General features: G+C 38.6%; 1 protein-coding gene across 2 annotated transcripts in view; it reads left to right on the top strand.

Moving 5' to 3' along the window:
- Positions 1-22,418, top strand: part of nlgn3a (neuroligin 3a) — a 479,471-nt gene that overhangs the window by 436,276 nt on the left and 20,777 nt on the right. For both annotated transcript variants that reach the window (XM_056472174.1, XM_056472175.1), the window contains one exon: positions 1,566-2,355. In XM_056472174.1, the coding sequence (XP_056328149.1) occupies positions 1,566-2,355 (790 nt within the window). The remainder of the gene's footprint in view (positions 1-1,565; positions 2,356-22,418) is intronic.

Raw genomic sequence — 22,418 nt, 5'->3', positions numbered from 1 at the left:
ACGCAGTTAATGCCCTTCCAGATGCAACCCAACACTGGGAAACACCCATACACTCTTGCATTCACACACATACACTACGGTCAATTTAGCTTATTCAGTTCACCTATACCACATGTCTTTGGACTGTGAGGGGAAACCAAAACGCCCAGAGGAAACCCACAGGAACCCGGGGAGAACATGCAAACTCCACACAAAAATGACAACTGACCCAGCCAGGGCTTGAACCAACGACCTTCTTGGTGTGAGGCGATTGTGCCACCCACTGCGCCACCGTGCTGCCCAAAGCAAAACATTTAATGTAAAAATTTCTTCAGAAATATTTACAGTTCTGCACACTTTGTACTATTTGTAACTTAGGTTTACTGTAGGTTAATACCAGGGATTAACCAAAAATTGTTGTCAACCGCTGATCCTGTAGGTGTTGAATTTAGTTTCAAAACATTAAAAATATACTTCCTATAGAATGAATATGGGTAAAATTTAAATAACATCAGCTACTACTGTAAATTTTGTCAATTCACTGCCATTCACAAACTTATGTGGGCTCATCGGTTAGTAAATTGTTCATTACATGCACTCTCCAGAATCTTGTGGTAGGAAATCATCTTTTTTCCCGTCTCTGTGAATTTGGACATAGTACCCTTTAAAGTAAGGCCCAATCCCAATTCTATTTTTGTACCCCTACCCCTTGCCCCTATCCCTTACTCTTGCACAGAGTGTGAAGGGGAAGGGCTTCAAAATTTAGCCCTAAGAAATGGAACAGCACTACAACACCTGCATACGTCATCATATGTCATCATGATTTTTTGCTTCATATGAAATCGACGATCGCGACTGCTGAAGTTATACCAGTTGTGTTATTTTTTGGTATTTTTCTTCACAAAATCACTGAAGGCATATATCATGTTATCATAACGATATATATAATATATGATATATATGATATTTGATATATATGATATATATGAATGTATTAAAACATATGCTTGTTTGTCGTAAAAATATGTAATAATGACAAAAAAATACTTATATAAAATATAAAAAATATAAAAAATATCTCCTTACTTCTGTGTGCAGCCATTCTGCTGTGATAGAGTATTCTGGGAATTTTTCTTACCCCTTGGTTTTGAGTATGGTCCTGAAAAATCTCAGTTTAAAGGGGTATCTTGCCCTTCCTATTAGCCCTACGCCTTCAAGCTAAAGAGAACTGGGACACCCCTACCCCTTCACCTGAACATGCAAAATGAGGGGTAGGGGTTAGGGGAAGACCTAAGGGGTAGAATTGGGATTTGGCCTAAGTCTTGTGGATACTATAGTCTCATAGTATGGAAAAAGCACACTAAGCAATCACTTTTCTAGTAGATACTATCTTAAAACACATATTGGGCATATAAGGTTTTTAGATTATGTCTTATCTAATTGATATACTACTAATTTTTAAATTACACTATAAAACCAAGGAAAAAATAGAAAACATTCAGTTGCCAGTCCTGCTTTATAATTGTTGATTTCTGATATAAAACCTTGTCTAAAAAAACATATTTCTTTCCCTCTTATTTCTGCAGGACTGTTTCATCGTGCCATAATCCAGAGTGGTTCAGCATTGTCCAGCTGGGCCGTCAACTACCAGCCAGTTAAGTACACAAGGCTGTTGGCAGAAAAAGTGGGTTGCAATGTGCTGGATACACTGGACATGGTAGACTGCCTGAGAAAGAAAAGTGCTCGCGAGCTGGTGGAACAAGACATTCAGCCAGCAAGATACCACGTAGCCTTTGGCCCAGTCATCGATGGCGATGTCATTCCCGATGACCCTGAGATCCTGATGGAGCAGGGTGAGTTCCTTAACTATGACATCATGCTGGGTGTCAACCAGGGTGAAGGTTTGCGATTTGTGGAGAACGTTGTGGACTCTGAAGATGGCGTCTCGGGCAATGATTTTGACTTCTCGGTCTCAGACTTTGTGGACAGTCTGTATGGTTACCCAGAGGGAAAAGATACGCTACGTGAAACCATTAAGTTCATGTACACAGACTGGGCTGATAGAGACAATCCTGAGACGCGTCGCAAGACACTGGTGGCACTTTTTACTGATCATCAGTGGGTGGAGCCCTCAGTGGTGACAGCTGATCTTCATGCCCGGTATGGATCACCCACATACTTTTACGCCTTCTACCACCACTGCCAGAGTCTGATGAAGCCTGCTTGGTCAGATGCTGCCCATGGAGATGAGGTGCCCTACGTCTTTGGTATTCCCATGATTGGCCCGACTGACCTCTTCCCCTGCAACTTCTCCAAAAATGATGTCATGCTCAGTGCTGTTGTCATGACCTACTGGACAAACTTTGCCAAAACGGGGTAAGGGCTTAAAGTATAATAATATAAGTATGCAAAGTATAATACTGTACATGTGACATTATATGATTGTGTTACAGTCATCAAAGAGTAAGGATTTTAGAGAACAGGACAACTGGTCAGCAGTAAAAGAAGGAACAGTAATCTTTTAGAATATTTTAGCTTTTCTTTTTTCTTTTTTTTTTTTTTTTCTTTTTTTTTTGAAGCAGCAGTTTTTGGAACATTCTGCCTGAAACCCTCTGTTTACACCTGTCTCTTTAAAACCTTCCTGTCTGCTCTGACTGGCCTGCTGGCCCAGTCTCTTGTTAACTAGTCAACCGCAAAAGTATAACAACATGTCTTAACAATGCGACACGACAAGACTATAGTGGCAAGCAATTTGGCTGTCCGCACCAGACATGAAACAACATTTAAATACCACAGACATTTCCCAAAGCACAATATAGCACTTTGCTCGAATGACATAGACAGGTTTATAATCAAATTAAATATTAAACCTCATTAACATTATTCAAAATCACATTTCTGGGGATTTTATTAGATTTTTTACAGAAATAAAAATTATTTTATTTTCTAGAGCTGAGGTAAAATGTTTGCTGCCACTTTCACTACGGCATTAAATGTCATGTAAAATAGTATTCAGACTCATACTGGTAACATTTAACACTGAATGAAGCACATAATTCAGTACCTGCGTGTCAGTGACCAGTTAGGCGTGACCCATGGTGCCTGCCTTGCGAGTAGACGTGCATTTATACTTCTGTGTGCTGTTTGTGTTGCTCTGCAATAGCACTTTCAGCCATGTCAGCCATGGCGAGAATGATGCAACTGCACACAGGCACTACCAGAACATACGCATGCACTTGACGCAGAAGTATAAATCAGCCCTTAGCCGTCAGCAGCCATGCTTTTTCATTTAAATAATGACAGACTATGGCTGAAGAATTTCAGTGTTTGTTTTTTGAGAGATTCACTTCCTCTGGTTTATACTTTGGGCTTTGTAACTCTGCAGAGCATTTACATGCACAATCAGTTATATTACAAACTGAAGGAGAGATACTATTTTTTAACTATGATACAGAATGTCCAAGTTTAGTGAATAGTGGTAATAGTGGTGCTTCTTAAAAATGTATTTAATTTTAATTGTTATTCATTGTAATTATGAGTTAACTGTAAAATCAGCTAAGTATGACTTTCATTATTAGATATTGCTAAAATGCAAAATGTAGACTGGTAAGTCCTGGGGAACACTCCGTGGCTGAATGACGCATGTGGGATTGCGCATAGCTGGCACCGAACCCCAGCACATGGGTAGACCAAGGGGGCCTTGGAGGAACTCTCTAGGGTTCGCCAAATGGAAAACTCGCTTTAGCAGAGCAGAATACGCGCACGTATCTCCGGTTGCATGGCTAAGCAAGCAGTTTTTGACATCAAGCTTAGTTTCCTCACGATTGACCAGGATTACCCAGTTATCTGGAGGAAACCAGCTCCACTATAGCTCCATTATACAATCTTGCTAATATGTTAAGTGTCACCCAGTATGCAGCTCTACAGATATCTGTGAGAGAGGCACGCCCAAAAAAAGGCAACACTTCTTTTTGCATGTGCTCTCACCCCCGGGGGACATGGCTCGCCCTGGCACTGATAGGTGAGGATAATGGCAAACTATCCAGTGAGCCAACCTGTTTTGATATGGCACTTCTCCTCTGCCAACCACCGTAATGATAAAGATAAAGAGCTGCTCAGAAGATCTTACATTCTGCATACGGTCCATGTAAAGGCGCAGAGTGCAAACGGGACAAAGCAGTGAAAAGGCTGGATCTGCCTCCTCCGTGGGCAGTGCTTGGAGGTTCACCACCTGGTGTCTAAATGGGTGGTAGGAACCTTGGGCACATAGCTGGGCCTTAGAATAACGTGAGAGTAGACCGACCTGAATTCCTGGCACAATTGTCTGACCGAAAATGCCTACAGATCCCCGAACCTCTTAATCGATGCCTTCATGTCTTCATGAACAGAATTTTTAAGGATACTGAGTCAAGTGGTTTGAAAGGATCTCTCTGCAGACCCGCCAGGACTACAGAGTAATCCCAAGAGAGCATAAGAGTGGGTGGGATGGATTTAATCGCCTTGTACCTCTGAGGGGCGGAGGGTGACAGCCTACAATCCAGCTTATCCTGAAGGAAGGATAACACAATGCTAACCTGGCAAGTTCGGGGGTCTTCTCGATGAGAAGCTCACCGCTCAGCAAATAGACTCCACTTCAGGGCGTAGGCATGCCTCGTAGAGGGTGCTCTAGCCTGAGTCATAGTGTTAACCACTGATGCCGGTAGGTCACCTTAGGCTTTGTCTGTGGACCACATGTTGAGGTTCCAGAAATCTGGGCACGGGTGTCAGAGGGTGCCCCGTCCCTGAGAGAGGAGGTCCTCCCTCTCTTTATATGAGCGGCAGCGTAATAGCGGCTGCGAACGCCATATGCCCCAGGAGCCTCTGAAAGATTTAAAGTGGGACGACTGTGTTTCTTTCAAGGATACTCAGGAGGATACAGGACAGCACCAGCCTGGCATGCTCTTCTGTGAGGCATGCCATCAAAGAGATTGAGTCCTGCTTGACCATGTTGCTTTCTTAGGGGATCTGCTCTTTTAGTGGAAATTGCTCTTTTAGCCACCAGTTAAATGCCCAGGGGATGGGAAAGAAACCCGGTTCTGCCACTGTCACGTTGTTGCCCGCACTGGTAGGAAATGGCTTTCTTTCTAGAAGTCAGCTCAGCTGATATTTCTCTTCATTTTCAGTGAGGCTCGGAAGCGAAAAATGTAATTGCTCGCTCTTCATGCACTGGTTATATACTAATGATTAGGAATGTAACAATTCACCTGACTCATGATGCGATATGATACGATACTAACCTTTTAACAAAATTATTTTAGACAAATTTAAGGTGAATCAGACCCCTTTAATTTTTTCTCAAATGCTGCACATTTTTTTTACAAAAGAGCAAGCGGAGCTACCAATCCTTGTAGTTTGGCCTATTAATAGCTTTTGTGTAGAGACATCTGTGACAATAGTTTTTCACTGTGATGCATCATATTTGTTGTTCTGTTAGTGTAAGTAAGCATATTTTCGCAGTATTTGCACACAGTTAGTGTTTTGTCTGACGCACCTCACTGCTGTCTTTTACCACCCTACCTCTTGCTCGCCGCTGATGTGGAGGTAAAGTGAGTTTGTGCCTATGCCCCCCCCCCCCCCATCCATGTACAAACCATGTATTGAAGACACACATTGAAGTTATCCCTAAAGGGAAAGAATAAATAATATAGCTAGCATGAAATTGAAAGTAAATACATACAGCAGAATGTACCATTCAGTACATATGCCTGCTGTTTGCTTTGAGCACAATCTGTTACAGAGTGTATTGTTTACAGTATCCAGTATGAATTGGCCTTGAGACCATGTGCAGAGAAAATTATCAGTGGAACTTATCACAATTTTGCCCTTTAGCAATATTGACCAACAGCCATCTCTTTTGTTGATCACTGCCGGCCCAGGTGAGCTCATACAACAACAATGCCTCCTCCCTTACTCAATCCTGCCTAGAGCACAAAGCATTATAGATCCATATGAGGAGTGCTTGTAATCAACTCTAACAGCACAAATCTAATTTGACAACTGCTGTTACTGAGAAAAATTGATTGGTGATGTTGCTGTTTTCCGCTTTTACCAGTCACAATAAAAGTGACAACCCTTGACATTTATATTCATTCTTTAATGGTAAACTGTAGACTACATGTAGCCAAAAATAACATGGCTGATTACCAAAGGCTTTTTGCTGTTTTTTTTTTTTTTTTACACTGAATGCTCAAGACAACATTCTCCAAGCTTTTCTGTAGCAACATCTGTCCAGAAAATGTCAGATTAGCTCAAGGGCATGGAACATTTGTATGATAGACTCTGGTTTTCCCTATAGGGTAAGAATTTTCTCAGCTGTAGACTGCCAGATTTCCTCATTTAATAAAAAGCTGAAATGTTTGGACAAATGCAGTTAGTTTTTTCTGTGTTGGTATATTTTAACAGTCAATTATTACAGATACTCATCTTAATGTTGCTTTAGTCGAAGGCAATTAAAGTTCCATTTTTAATAATTTATTTATTATATTATTCCTATCCAGAATAATATGCATTTCTGCCTGGACAATGAAAGTAATTTGCAAAAAAAAATGATAATAAATATGTACAATATACAGAGAAATATGTGAGCCAAAGCAGTGGTCTCTGAAAAATATTTTCTGACTTGAGGCCCAATGGATATTTATAGTAAAAGGTAAAAATAGATATACCAGTTTATATTTGTTTTTACAATCCTATGGAATATGCCATGTCACTGAGAAAAGGTTTGCCTACTGTATTGGGGTTCAGGTATTTCCACTTAAAATAAGGAGCAGTTTTTTTAATTTTACTTAAAATAAGTAGGCCTAGCTACTACAAACAAACAAAATAACAGACATGATAACCAAACACATCATGAGCAGAAAACAAATTATTTCAGAGTTCAAATTGTCCTTTACTGTCATCTGTGAACATTTTTCAGTTGTAGCTTTGTTTTGAATGATTATTCAGTTCAATTCATCTTTATTTCTATAGCATTTTTACAATGTAAATTGTGTCAAAGCAGCTTAACATTATAGTATATATATAGTATAGTTAAAACTGTGTCAGTCCAGTTTCAGAGTTTAAGTTCAGTTTAGTTCAGTTCACTGTGGTTAAATTTTCACTGCTGAAAATTCAAATACTGAAGAGCAAATCCATGGATGCGCAGCTCCACAACTCCCAAACCATGCAAGCCAGTGGCGACAGTGGCAAGAAACAAACTTCACCGACTGACAAAAGAGAAGGAGAAAACCTAGAGAAAAACCAGGCTCAGTTGGGCACAACCATTTCTCCTCTGGGCAAACTTCTTGTGCAGAGCTGCAGTCTAAGCACCGGAGGTTGGAGAACGCTGGATGTGGAAAAGCTACAGGTTGGAGAGATCACCAGCTGGTGTACAGGCTGGCCCTTCAGGATCAATGCGAAGACTCGTCTGTCACTGGGGTATTACAGGAATCAGTCTCATACTCTCTACTCCACCATGACCACCACAGCAGCTGCTCAGGATACAGCCTGGTCCAGGATTATGGAAACCTTTGGAATAATAAAAACAGACTAACATAAGTGCAGATGCCATTCAAATTATAATGTCTTTTGGGAAGTGTTCCCAAAAGATTAATTACACTTAATATACATGAAAATAGGGTGACACAGTGGCGCAGAAGGTAGTGCTGTCACCTCACAGCAAGAAGGTCGCTGGTTCGAGCCTCGGCTGGGTCAGTTGGCGTTTCTGTGTGGAGTTTGCATGTTCTCCCTGCGTTCACGTGGGTTTCCTCCGGGTGCTCCAGTTTCCCCTACAATCCAAAGACATGCGATACAGGTGAATTGGGTAGGCTAAATTGTCCATAGTGTGTGAGTGTGTATGAGTCCGTGTGGATGTTTCTCAGAGATGGGGTTGCAGCTGGAAGGGCATCCGCTGCGTAGAAACATGCTGGATAAGTTGGCAGTTATTCCGCTGTGGCGACCCTGGTCTAATAAAGGGACTAAGCCGGAAATAAAATAAATGAATGAATGAATGAATGAACATGAAAATAAAAGTCACAAACATTTGATTGATCAGGATTATACATGTTTGACAGATATTAATTGTGCTGACTGCATTCTTGTTTTCTGCAGTTTTATAGCAAAATCTTTTTCTTCTTTTTTTTTGCCACCATGTTTGCTACTTGTTAAAATAGCCTTCATCTGCAGCTGTTGAAATCCTTTAAGGGTTTGAATGAAGTATGTTTGGCTTTAGATCAATACAAAAACAAAATACAAAGACCATGTGTGCCTGTGGTGTGTATCGCTGAGTTGTTTTGGTGCGCTGGGTACTTTAACCTGTAGGAACAGTAAAATGCTGCTATCGTGGTCTGTATGTCTCATGATCCAGTCGGAACCAAGGCTTTTATATTGTCTGTAGTTTCCTTTGTCGTTTTTCTAAATGTAATTTTGAAGATTTTTAATGTTACTTGACAGTAAGCCACCCTAGTTCAAGCAGCACATGAACTGATAATTTATTCCTTTTTTGTTATTGTACAAAAGAAACATGAATGAACATCAGAAGGCATGTTAAAAGAAAAAGCACACCTTGCTCAAATGAACGGAAGTATAATACAGCTTGTGATCAATATATTACATTATATTACATTTTCCTCAGGCAAGCCTTTGCAGAAAGCTTGATAGTAGTTCAAGCACCTTACTTAACCAATTAAAGACTTCTGATGCAGTGCATTGTTTTGCAATGTTTAAATGTTTTGGGTTTTGTTTTTTGTTTGTTTTTTTTTGTTTGTTTTTTGGTAGAGAATCATAAAGATTATAAGAATATTTCTTCTTTGAGAAGGTCTTATTGAATTACTTTTAGATTTTATTTGACTGATTTTTCTTTTGTTCTTTCATTCTATATTATTAATAGTCAATGTTTGATGCTATTGACTCAAATTACACCTGACATTTCATAGAATAAATCAAAGAAAAAGTCATCATTTTAACGGTTAGCGAATGAAATAAAGCACTTGCAAACTTCTATTGCTTTTATATATATAAAATATCACAGTTTCACGGTATCACGGTGTTGTTTACTGCTGTAAAATAGTTTTTTTTTTAATAATTTAACAACTTTTTTGCCATTTAACACAATATATAACATTTTAGAAAACATTTATAATATCTTGGAACATTAAACATGTCAAGCTACATAATTAAAATAAACCGTTGACTTCTACTATACCTTCTTAGCTTTATTAGCTAGAATTAAAAGAAAAACTGAATTATTTGCCCCCTGTTCATTTTTTTCCCAAATTCTGTTTAATGGGGTTGAATTTTTCAACATATTTCTAAACATAATAGTTTTAATAACTAATTTCTAAAAACTGATTTATAATAGGTGACATTATAAATAACTGATTTAAAACTGACAGTAAATAATAGGTTAACTAGGCAGGTTAAGGTAATTCGACAAGTTATTGTATAACGATGGTTTGTTCTGTAGACTATTGAAAAAATATATAGCTTAAAAGGGCTAATAATTTTGACCTTAAAATGTTTTTAAAAAAAATTAAAAACTGCTTTTATTCTAACCGAAATGAAACCAATAAGACTTTCTCCAGAAGAAAAAATATTATCTGACATACTGTGAAAATGTCCTTGCTCCATTAAACATTATTTGGGAAATAAAAAAAATAAAATAAAAAAAAACTCAAAGGGAGTTTAATAATTCTGATTTAAACTGTACCTTAGAAACGGTATAACCAAATATTTTTTGTGGTTTTAATACCTTGGCTTTTCCAAATCATGGTGAACCTTGAAACCGGTTATCATCCTATGCCTATTATTAGTAAATAATAAATCCACTTTAATCCACTATTATATCAATATCCCCAAAGCTAACAGATTGTAATTTTGATTTTCATGTCGTCTTGAACACATTTTAGTTTAAGGCATAAAAAATCCCCTATCTAACCTTTAAAACACACTGTCCATAGTAAAACAGCCTCTACCCCTCTCTGTCTTACCTGCCATTTTAAAAGCATCCACTTAGAAATACTGTTATGCTAAGATTATTTATTACATTCCAAATACTAGATCCTTTATCAGTCATTCATCTAATGGCTTTCAATTGAACTGGTGTTGTTGAATCTCATTCCGGCACTGCTGATGTTTTTAACATTACAGCCCACTGAGTTGCTCCATTTGTGCAGCTCTATTGTGAGGAGCGGATTATATAGGATGCTGCTTAACAGTCGGCTTGTACTGAGCAAAGGATTAGATGCCAGGATAATGAACCTCTCAATTGTGCAAAATGTACGAATATTCCACTTCCATCTAAACTAGCAATTGTCTAGTTTGGTCGTGATGTGTGCCGTGATACAGCCAGAAATATGAACTACAGCATGAGAGGTGTGCTTACAGCTTCTCCATTTGATGACCTAGATAGAGCTCCCTGGCATCTCTCTAAATTGGACACTTGTACCTGAGCTAGATACATACGCATATATGAAACATAGACTCGAATAGGTGAACATTAAATTAAGCTTGTGCTGCTTAATGTCAACAGCGTGTGTTATTCCCCAAAGCTAAATTCTGCTTTCCGCTTCATGGTGCTTACAAGCTTTTTTTTTCCCTGCAGTTGGAATACAACATGAAAACAACCATTAACTCTGAAATCTGGGTAGAAAGGCATGTTTGACAAAGGACTAGGCTAAGTGAAGTGACAAAGTAACAAATGTCTCCTTACTGGATGTGAAGTATGAGCATGAGCCCCACAGGCTAGATACAATAGTCGTTGTTGTTTTTTTTTCCTTGAAGTAACAAATAATAAATTACATTATATTATAAAAATATAAAAAATTAAGGGTGATATGATATATATATATATATATATATATATATATATATATATATATATATATATATATATATATATATATATATATATATATATATATACATATATATATATATTAAAGTTAAATATATATACACTCTCAGGAAAAAATGGTACAATGTTGTACCAGAAAAAGGTACAAACCCTTGTCACTGGGCAATACCTTTTTATGGAACAGAATTGTACCTTAAGACAAAGAAACAAATTTGTACCACTGCAGTTTTTACCTTTATGGACATGATTTGTACCATGGGAAACCAAAATGTACCTTTGATTTTTAAAAACTGCAGAAACAATACTGTACCTTCATCAAAGGTACAAATCTGATCCATGAAGGTACCACTACAGTAACAAGACACTTTTTGTACCTTAACAGTGTCAAATGTGTTCCTTCGAGAACTATCTAAAGGCATTTGCTATATCCAAAATGCGTTGTCATCAAATTTATTGTCAGTAAATATAAAACATTAAATACATTTTTAAACAATGTTTTTTTTTAAAGTTTCTTTTTGTGTAAATTCACCTTTTCAATTTACTATAAAAAATAACAAATACTTTAACATAAATCAAAAGATCTATTTTTTGCTAAACATTTCACAACACTTTTCAAAAAATGTTACAGAAATACACTTTCCCATGTACAATATAAAACATTTTTTCTCCAATTTTCACACAATACCTTTGTAATCACTTGAAAGTTAATTTAATTTAATTTACTTAATTTTTAAATATAAATATAATTAGGCAAAAGTATTGTAATGAGATATGCATAATGTTTGATTAGTTTTACAATTCTAAAATGTCTGCATGAACACTTTTGCCAGTTCACATGGTTTGTGGAAAGCAAACGCCAAATGATGCGGATATCAATAAGTAAAATGTATTTTTCAGAAAATGCTTACCAAATGTTTATTAAAAATTGCCTTTAATGTTTAGTTTACAATACCTATAGTTTTGTTTTACCAGTTGTTTTGTATTATAGAACTTAATAATTAATGTTTATGAGTTTGATGATTCATGGAAATTATTCATAAAATCACTTTGCCTTTCCAACCATATTTATTTTCATAGATATTGTAATAAAGGAGTTATCCAACCCTTATGTACCTTTCTATGAGAATAATTGTGTACCTTCATTTTAATTGTACCATAAAAGTTACAGAACAGTATCATAAGAGGTCTTTTCTGTACCATATAAGGTACAACTTTTACAAAGGTACAAAACTGTTCCTTAAGGAACATTATTTGTACCACCAGGTACCCTTTTTTTCTTAAGTATATATATTCATTCATTCATTCATTCATTTTCTTTTTGGCTTAGTCCCTTTATTAATCTGGGATCGCCACAGCGGAATGTACCGCCAACTTATCCAGCACATGTTTTACACAGCGGATGCCCTTCCTGCCACAACCCATCTCTGGGAAACATCCATACTTGTCTTGGACACTCGGGTAAAGAGAGAGGCAGAGCTGTCAACTGATCACCACCTGGTAGTGAGTTGGATCTGCTGGCAGGGGGGAAAGCTGGACAGACCTGGTAGGCCCAAGTGGATTGTGAGGGTCCTCTGGGAATGTCTTGCTGAACCTCAAGTCAGAGGGATTTTCAACTCTCACCTCCGGAAGAGCTTTGACCAGATCCCGAGGGAGGCTGGAGACATGGAGACTGAGTGGTCCATGTTCTCCGACTCCATTGTTAATGCGGCCATGAGGAGCTGTGGCCGTAAGGTCTGTGGTGCCTGTCGGGGCAGCAATCCACGAACCCGGTGGTGGACACCGGAAGTAAGGGATGCCATCAAGCTGAAGAAGGAGTCCTACAGGGCTTGGTTGGCTTGCAGGACTCCCAAGACAGCTGATGAATATCAACAGGCAAAGCGTGCTGCAGCCCGGCCGGTTGCGGAACCAAAAACTCGGGCCTGGGAAGAGTTCGGGGAGACCATGGAGGAAGACTATCGGTCGGCCCCAAAGAGATTCTGGCAAACTGTCCGGCGCCTCAGGAGGGGAAAGCAGCTCCACATCGACGCTGTTTACAGCGAAAGTGGGGAGCTGTTGACCTCGACTGGGGATGTGGTTGGGCGGTGGAAGGAATACTTTGAGGATCTCCTTAACCCCACCGACATGTCTTTCATTGAGGAAGCAGAGACTGGGGATGCAGGGGTGGACTCACCCATCACCCAAGCTGAGGTCACTGAGGTAGTTTGCAAGCTCCGCAGTGGCAAAGCAGCAGGGGTGGATGAGATTCACCCTATGTATCTTAGGTCTCTGGATGTTGTGGGGCTTTCGTGGCTTACACGTCTTTACAACATCGCATGGAGTTCGGGGACAGTACCTCTGGACTCAGCAACTGGGGTGGTGGTTCCCATTTTTAAGAAGGGGGACCGGAGGGTGTGCTCCAACTACAGGGGGATCCCACTCCTTAGCCTCCTGTGGAAAGTCTATGCCAGTATACTGGAGAGGAGAATGCGGCCAATGGTTGAACCTAGGATCCAGGAGGAATAATGCGGTTTTCATCCGGGCCGTGGTACATTGGACCAGCTCTATACCCTCACCAGGGTGCTCGAGGGTTCATGGGAGTATGCCCAGCCAGTCCACATGTGTTTTGTGGACTTGGAGTAAGCATTTGATCGTGTCCCTCGTGGCATTCTGTGGAGGGTGCTCAGAGGAGTATAGGGACAGAGGTGATCTGTTGAGGGCCGTCTCGTCCCTGTATGAACAGAGTAGGAGTCTGGTTCGCATTGCCGGCAATAAGTCAGATTTGTTTCCAGTGCATGTTGGACTCCGGCAGGGCTGCCCCTTGTCACCAATTCTATTCATAATTTTTATGGACAGAATTTCAAGGCGCAGCCTTGGGCTGGAGGGAGTCCGGTTTGGGGAACACAGGATTTCATCTCTGTTATTCGCAGACGATGTTGTTCTGTTGGCTTCATCGAACATGGACCTTCAGCATGCACTTTGGTTTGCTGCCGAGTGTGACGCGGCTAGGATGAAAATCACCGGAACCACCAGAAAAAGATGGTTTGCCATCTCCAGGTTGGAGGAAAGTCCTTACCCCTGGTGGAGGAGTTTAAGTATCTCTGGCTTTTGTTCACGAGTGAGGGAAGGATGGAACGTGAGATTGACAGGCGGATTGGTGCAGCGGCAGCAGTAATGCGGTCGATGTACCAGTCCGTTGTGGTAAAGAAGGAGCTGAGCCGAAAGACAAAGCTCTTGATTTACCAGTCAATCTATGTTCCTACTCTCACCTATGGTCATGAGCTTTGGTTCATGACCGAAAGGACAAGATCTCGGACACAAGCAGCCGAAATGAGTTTCCTTCGAAGGGTAGCAGAGCGCACTCTTATGGATAGGGTGAGGAGCTCTGACACCCGGGAGGAGCTCGGAGTAGAGCCGCTGCTCCTCCATATCGAGAGAAGTCAGTTGAGGTGGCTCGGGCATCTGTTTCGGATACCTCCTAGACGCCTACCTAGGGAGGTGTTCCAGGCATGTCCCACCGGGAGAAGACCTCGGGGAAGACCCAGGACACGCTGGAGGGACTATCTCTCTCGGCTGGCCTGGGAACGCCTCGGGATCCCCCCGGAGGAGCTGGAGGACGTGTCTGGGGAGAGGGAAGTCTGGGGTTCTCTCCTAAGACTCCTAAACCGTGACCAGTGGCAGAAAATAAATGAATGAATGAGTATTGGTGTCAATGTAAATGTACTCTGAAAGTGGCAGAGGATGTCGCAAGCTGTCAAAGACAGCGCATTCCTCGGCTATGATTCCATGAGCTCTCAAATGTTTCAGTAGTTTGACATGTTTCCTCCCTTAAACGCAACTTTTGTAAAGCCTCTGCTTCATGTTGCAGTGTCAGAATCCTTGCTTGTACAATATAGCCATACTTTGGAACGCTTAGTTTAAGCAAATTTGATGAACGTGATCGTACGCGTTGATGAATCTGAAGGGAGTCGCGCGCGTTGTGTGTGTGTGTGTGCACGCATGTGTGTGAGCGCATGTGTGTGCGCGCACGTTTCCTAGAAACAAGAACAAGCGCCTAAACATCGCCGACGGTGTATCCCTCAAAGTTGTTTAGAATTAAATGCTTTAGAGATGGTGTGACCAAAGTCCCTGTAAGAATTAGTCTTTGTGTAACGCCACGCCAGCAGAGGGAGCCCTCCCCCGACTACTGACTCAGCTACGCTCTCTCTGCAGTCACTTCCTGTTTGTGTAGTATTTCAGTGAGAGCTAAGGCCATGCTTCTTGGCGAAGTATTGCCAGTCTACCTGCACTACCAAGCGTTTTCCAAGAGACCTTCATGACTGCCTGCCTGTGTATGACCCTGCCTGCCTTGATCAAGTACGTTATCTGTCTTTGCCCCCTTGCACTGTTTTGGACTGTTTGTTGTTATACTGAACCTCTGCCTGCACTCTCACTACGTTTTCTGGATTTGCCCCTGTGTTTGTTGACTGGATTGGACTGCTTATGTGTTGCTGACTTTCCGCCTGTTTACTCACTGATGTCTCTGCCTAAACCCTTTAATAAAACTTCTGCATATGGATTCTAATACTGTCTCAGACCCCACGTTACACTTTGGTGTGACACAATGCGTACCTGTGGGTGTCTTTGATGTACCCCTTGAACCTTCTTACGTCTTTGTCATAGCACCAGTGGCACCAAAATTAGTCACCGAAATTCATATGCTGATTCTGTGATTCTGCTTGTGAGAGACTGTTCTCACTCTCAGGTCACATCATTCAAAAGAAAAGGGCCACATTGTCCCCTGATAATGTCAACAAACTGGACTGTCTTAACTGGCTTCATTCTACTTTATAATTAATTTTCTCACAGCAACTTTTCAATAAGTGCAATTGTTTGTATTCATTACTTATTATTATAATTTTCCAATTTCCATATTAGCAATGCCTGCCATTTTTCTGCAGTCCACTTAGAATCCAACATGGAAATCCATTTTTTTCTTTATTGGCATTTATTGTTTTAAAATTCAAATGGCATTTACATGCCTGTGTTTTTGTTTCTGTAATAAATATCCCTGCTGAAAAATCCAGCTTAAACCAGCCTAGGCTGGTTGGCTGGTTTTAGCTGGTTGACCAGCCTGGTTTTAGAGGGGTTTTGGCCATTTCCAGGCTGGTTTCCAGCCATTTTCTGCCTGGCTAGGCTGGTCAAGCTGGTTTTAGCTGGTCATTTTCCATTAAGCTGTTTTTTTTTCAGTAGGGATGGCTGTCAAGCCAACAGTTTGAGGATCTTGATGGTTTATTGCAGGTATGATGTTAACATGAAGAAATATGTGTTACAAGTTAAACAAAAATTCTAATAAACAATCATATTTTGAATTTAAATTATAGTCTTTTGTCTTGCATTTACATTCATTTTACGTTTGAATAGCCCAAATTACAAGTTTCAGGCTTTTAAATGCGATTAATCACGATTAATTGCAGAAAAAAAGTGTGATTAATTGGTTAATTTTTTAAACGATTGGCAGCACTAATATATATATTATAGTTTGCATGTTCTCCCTGCATTCGCGTGGGTTTCCTCCGGGTGCTCCAGTTTCCCCCACAGTCCAAAGACATGCGGTACAGGTGAACTGGGTAGGCTAAATTGTTTGTAGTGTATGAGTGTGAGTGAGTGTGTATGGATGTTTCCCAGAGATGGGTTACGGCTGGAAGGGCATCCGCTGTGTAAAACATGTGCTGGAAAAGTTGGCGGTTCCTTCCGCTATGGCGACGCCAGATTAATAAAGGGACTAAGCCGAAAAGAAAATTATTGAATGCATATATATATATATATATATATATATATATATATATATATATATATATATATATATATATATATATATATATATATATGTATGTATGTATATATGTATGTGTATACAGTTGAAGTCAGAATTATTAGCCACCCTGAATTATTAGCCCCCCTGTTTATTTTTCCCCAATTTATGTTTAACAATTTCTGTTTCTGTTTATTTTATCTTTGCCATGATGACAATAAATAATATTTTACTAGATATTTTTCAAGACACTTCTATACAGCTTAAAGTGACATTTAAAGGCTTAACTAGGTTCAAGTTATTGTATAACGATGGTTTGTTCTGTAGACTATCAAAAAAATATATAGCTTAAAGGGGCTAATTATTTTGACCGTAAAATGACTTAAAAAATTAAAAACTGCTTTTATTCTAGCCGAAATAAATCAAGTAAGACTTTCACCAGAAGAAAAAATATTATTAGACATACTGTGAAAATGTCTTTGCTTTGTTAAACATCATTTGGGAAATTTTTAAAAAAGAAAAAAAAATCAAAGGGGGCTAATAGTTCTGACTTCAACTGTATATATATATAAACATTTGAAGTCAAAATAATTAGCCCTCTTGAGAAATGTGTATTATTTTTCCAGGGATGATTAACTGAGCTTTTTACAGTATTTCCAATTATATTTTTTTTCTTCTGAAGAAAGTCTTATTTCTTTCAGTTTGGATAGAATTAAATTAAAAGCAATTTTTAAGGTCAATATCATTGGCACTCTTAAGTATTTTTTTTTTTCTTTGATTGGCTACAGATCAAACCACTGTTATTCAATAACTTGTTTAATTATCCTAACTTTTCTTCTTAACCTAATTAATCTAGTTAATCCTTTAAATTTAAGCACTTTAAGCTGAATACTACTATGTTGCAAATTAAATAGTAAAATAGTGTTTACTGTTATAATGGGAAAGACAAAAAGAATTATTCATTCATTTTCTTTTCGGCTTAGTCCCTTTATTAATCAGGGGTCACCATAGCGGAATGAACCGCCAACTTATCCAGCATATGTTTTAGGCAGCGGATGCCCTTCCAGCAGCAACCCATCACTGGAAAACACCCATACACTCTAATTCTCTCTCATACACTATGGTGAATTTAGCTTACCCACGTGTTTTTTGGACTTGTGGGGGAAACCAGAGCACCCGGAGGAAACCTACACCAAACTGGGGAAAACATGCAAACTCAACACAGAAATGCCAACTGACCAAGCCAGGGCTCGAACCAGCGACCTTCTTGCTGTGAGGCGATTGTGCTACCCACTGCGTCACTTTGCTGCCCCACAAAAGGAGTTAGTAATTAAAAATTTAAGTAAGATAAGTTATAGAAATATGTTTTTAAAACTATGTTGGAAAATATGTTGAAAAAATCCCTCTGTTAAACAACACTTTTTAAACTAATAAATATAGTATTACATTTTTGCAGGAGGGCTAATAATTTTGATTCCAACTGTATATGTATATAATGTACATAATATATCGATCATGAAAGTAAATCATGAAAAAATTGTTCAAACTATATACCATGGTGATACATTTTTACATTTCACAACTTCTTTGCTGAGAAAAAAAAGGTTTTATATATGATATTTGTTATTCAGTGTCTGTATTTTACCACACACATATCTTTAAAAGTTTTCAGCATAAAAAGCTTTTGAAATGTTCTGATTAAAAAGCATTTTCCAGACAGATGGTATGTCTGACAGCTCTCATAATGTGTTAAGTCTGTCTCAAATTTGTAAAATGTCATAAGATGTCAGTACATATTTCATAGTTCTGACAAGTTCTTTAGAAATGAAGTCTATATAGATATTTTATCTTGAGGACAATTAATGAAATCATTAGGCTCTGAAATGAGTGGAGGAATAATTGTAAAATGCTGCCAAATGCGATGGCATTCAAATCTCAACGGGTTTTTAGACATTTTCTTAGCTGCTTTTAACAGTAACACATTAGCACCCTAATTAATTTCTCAAGTCTTAACGAGTGGCCATTGGCCTTGCACAAAACAAAAGCATCCAAGAACCTTGTTCACACTTGATAACTGAATTCCTGGGTGCATATTGCCTTTGTTCAAGCTACAAATGGACCTCAAATGCTGGTGTCTGCATTTCTATAGAGATCGTAGTGTTAGCGTTTGATGGACAGGAGCTGTTTCCTCTGCATTCTTCTACTGTGTCATTCAGCCTCCAGTCAAACAGACCACGCTGTGCTGAGCCAGAGACATTGCTGAGCAGAATACTGTTGTGCTTTTCCTTTTGTCCTCTTATTTTTCTCTCTATCCCTTCATGCTTTCTTGTAACAAGAACACAAGCCCCACTCAAAAATGCTCAGGCCTGCTGGGATGAATCTCGATATTTTGGTTTGAGAAGCCCATGTTTTTTTATGATGCTGTCCCTTGCGGAGACATTAAATATTCCACATCAAGAATAAAACATGAGCAATCAATAATCAATAAGCCATGATTAATAAATAGGATTTAGCCTTGCGCATGCCAGCTCGGCTGTGATCGCTCAATGATTTGACACAAGCTGCGTTTCGTGTTTTATCGATGTATTTCTATCGACGTCTGTCTTATTGAAATTCTGTTGCCTGTACCTTATCAGAATGGCAAACAGATGCTCATTAACCCGTACTGTCTTGTCATATCTGTCTCGTGATTGTGAAAACAAAAATAATCATTTGAGTGCTGCATGTTAATGAGCTGTTTCCTTGCCGCTACACCCAGTTGGAAACAAAATCTCTTGAACCTCAGTTGACCCTGCACCCAAGGTCAAGCAAATCTCTTTCTCTGGCTTTGAGCTAAATTGCTTCTGTATCCGCTTGTTTTGTCTTTCCTTCGACTGCTGAGTCCAAGCGGGAATTAAAAGGGATTGTGTTTCGGTTTGTATAACAATCTCACAGCCCTTTCAATTAAGTCTAGCCCTTGAAATTCACAGGAAACGTGTTGCTAATATGCAGATTTGCTTTAGAGAAGGCAAGGAAGGATGCAGTGTAGGATCTAGAAGGTCCCTGAGAGTATCTGATGAAGAGGCTTTGCTGCATTTTGAATGTAATGACTTGAAGCGTCATCAGTGGAGAGCTGAGAGATCAGTGGCGGACAGGAGTCAGGACACATGTTGACCATCAATCACCTTTACCCACCCGATCGATAGCAGTCATAATGAAGAGTGCACAGGGGCTTGTGTCCTCCAGCTACCTATATTACTTCAAAATCAGTGCCTTCTTTTTAGCTCACTGGTGAAAAATCTCTCTGGCGGTGATGTGGAAATGTGAAAATACCTTTCAGGATTGCGTCTTATATTCAGTTTAAGTCAGAATTATTGGCCCCGCTGAATCATTAGCCTCCTGTTTATTTTTATTTTTTTTCCCCAACACATTTATAAACATAAACATAATAGTTTGAATAACTCATTTCTAATAACTGATTTATTTTATCTTTGCCTTGATGACAGTAGATAATATTTTACTAGATATTTTTACTAAGACATTTCTATACAGCTTAAAGTGACATTTAACGACTTAACTAGGTTAATTAGGTTAACTATGCTGGTTAGGGCAATTAGGCAAGTTATTGTATAACGATGGTTTGTTCTGTAGACTGTTGAAAAAATATATAGCTAAAAAGAGCTAATGATTTTGAACTTAAAATGGTTTTTAAAAAATTGAAAACTGCTTTTAATCTAGCCAAAATAAAACAAATAAGAATTTCTCTAGAAGAAAAAATATTATCAAACATACTGTGAAAATTTCCTTGCTCCGTTAAGCATCATTTGGGAAATATTTTAAAAATAGAAAAAAGATTTCTGACTTTAACTGTATGTGTTTGAGTTCATTTAACTGAATAAATAAACTGCCGAATTACATTTTAACATCTAAAGTTAAGCTGAGCAGAGCCGAGATAAAACAATTAAAAAATGTAAATAAATAAAGAACCACACGGGAATCTAAAGCTTAAGTGCAAATGGGAGATAAAAACTTGTTTGAGACACTTCAATTACATGAATAGGTATTATTTTATCTGTGTGGTCAATTCAATCATCTTTAAGTTGTTTTGGTAAATGTAAGTGACTATATATTATGAAATTATTTCATATTCCAATATTGTCTCAAAAATTGGGTTGAAATATACAAACAAGTGTACTTTCCTGTACATACAGTAGTATTAACTTAAATATGTTTTAACAGATAGTTTACCAAAAAAAGAAAATTCTGTCATAATTTACCCACACTTTACTTGTTTCAAACCTTTATGAGTTTCTTTCTTCTGTTGAACACAAAATAATATATTTTTACGGTGGCCGAGAGAGCTTAAGGCGCTGCAATTTAAGAAAGCACATGCAATTACAAAAAACGCCAGCAAATGAAGAAACGATTTTCATCAATTTGACAGCACACGTGTTGCAAATTCTCACAACACAAACAACTGAAGAAAAACACAGCAAATTGGTCACAACACAAACAACTGAAGAAGCACGCTGCAAATTGGTCACAATACGCAAATATCCACGTAACACAACAGAAATGTTTCTAGGGGACCCAAAAACATGACGGACCCTGTTGAGATATGGATGTGTTATTATCATAGATGTGTTATTATGGGTTTATTATGTCATGTAATCAGGATATTAAAATAAATGAAAAACAACTCACCTTTCAAAGAGCACCAATCACTTCACTGAGCAACAGTCACGGCATAATAACACATCCATATCTCAGCAGGGTCCGTCATCTTTTTGAAAAAAAACGGCGGGATTCTCTTCCTTTCCATTACAGGTGCCGTCACCCCTCCTACAAAATCTTCAAAACAGTCATATAGCGGTGCATGACTGTCAGCTGACACGCTCCATAGTGATAAATAGACGCTGTTTCCCAAACATTCTGTAAATGTAATTTGAAGCAGAGCGAAAGTCTGGGTTTTGGGTGCATGTTTGAACAGACATATACACATTATTAAGAATAATAGCATGTAAAGATGTCAATCTTGGTTGGGCTTTTTTTTCAAACACAACTAATTTTGTCCTAAATGAGCATAAAAGTTAGGAAAGCAATCAAATGCTTTCATTATAATGTTAGATGTGTGCATTTTTAAAGTGACACCTCTGTTATTTAATGTAATCAAATGAAAAAAAAAAAAATCTAAATAAATGAGATTCTTTCGCTGCTCTTTAATCAAAATGTGTAAGTTATACAGTGGATACAATGAGATTTGATAACTTGATTCTATTTCTTTATAATAGCTATTAATTTAAATTAGCTGAACTGTTTGCTTATTTATTTGTTGCTAATTTATACTATTTATTTTGTCTTTTGTTAATAATAATAATAAAACATATTACTGACCGTTTAACTGTTTATTTACAATGAAACAGCTCTAGAAGAACAGATTTAGTAATTTGGAGATTTTTTTGCGGGGGTGGGGGAAGGGGTATCCCTTATTATGGTGGTCAGATTCCTTATTTTCACATCCCAATGTTGACAGGTATGCACTATGCCATTGTTTAGATTCACAGCTCACGCGCTAAACAACAATCACCAACCAATGAGAATAATTGTAAATATTGTTGAGGCCATAGTGTTGTATTATCATTGTAGAGGAATAGTGTTGCTTCATAACTTGCGCATAGTGACTACCGGTGTGTGTGCACATACACACACAATCCACACAACCTTCGCTTGCATTCACATTCTCTCTCTCTCTCTCTCTCTCTCTCTCTCTCTCTCTCTCTCTCTCTCTCTCTCTCTCTCTCTCTCTCTATCGCTCACACA

The sequence above is a fragment of the Danio aesculapii genome, chromosome 14, assembly GCF_903798145.1.
Source record: "Danio aesculapii chromosome 14, fDanAes4.1, whole genome shotgun sequence".
NCBI classification, from domain to species: Eukaryota; Metazoa; Chordata; class Actinopteri; order Cypriniformes; family Danionidae; genus Danio; species Danio aesculapii.
This window is presented reverse-complemented; position numbering and strand designations above follow the sequence as displayed.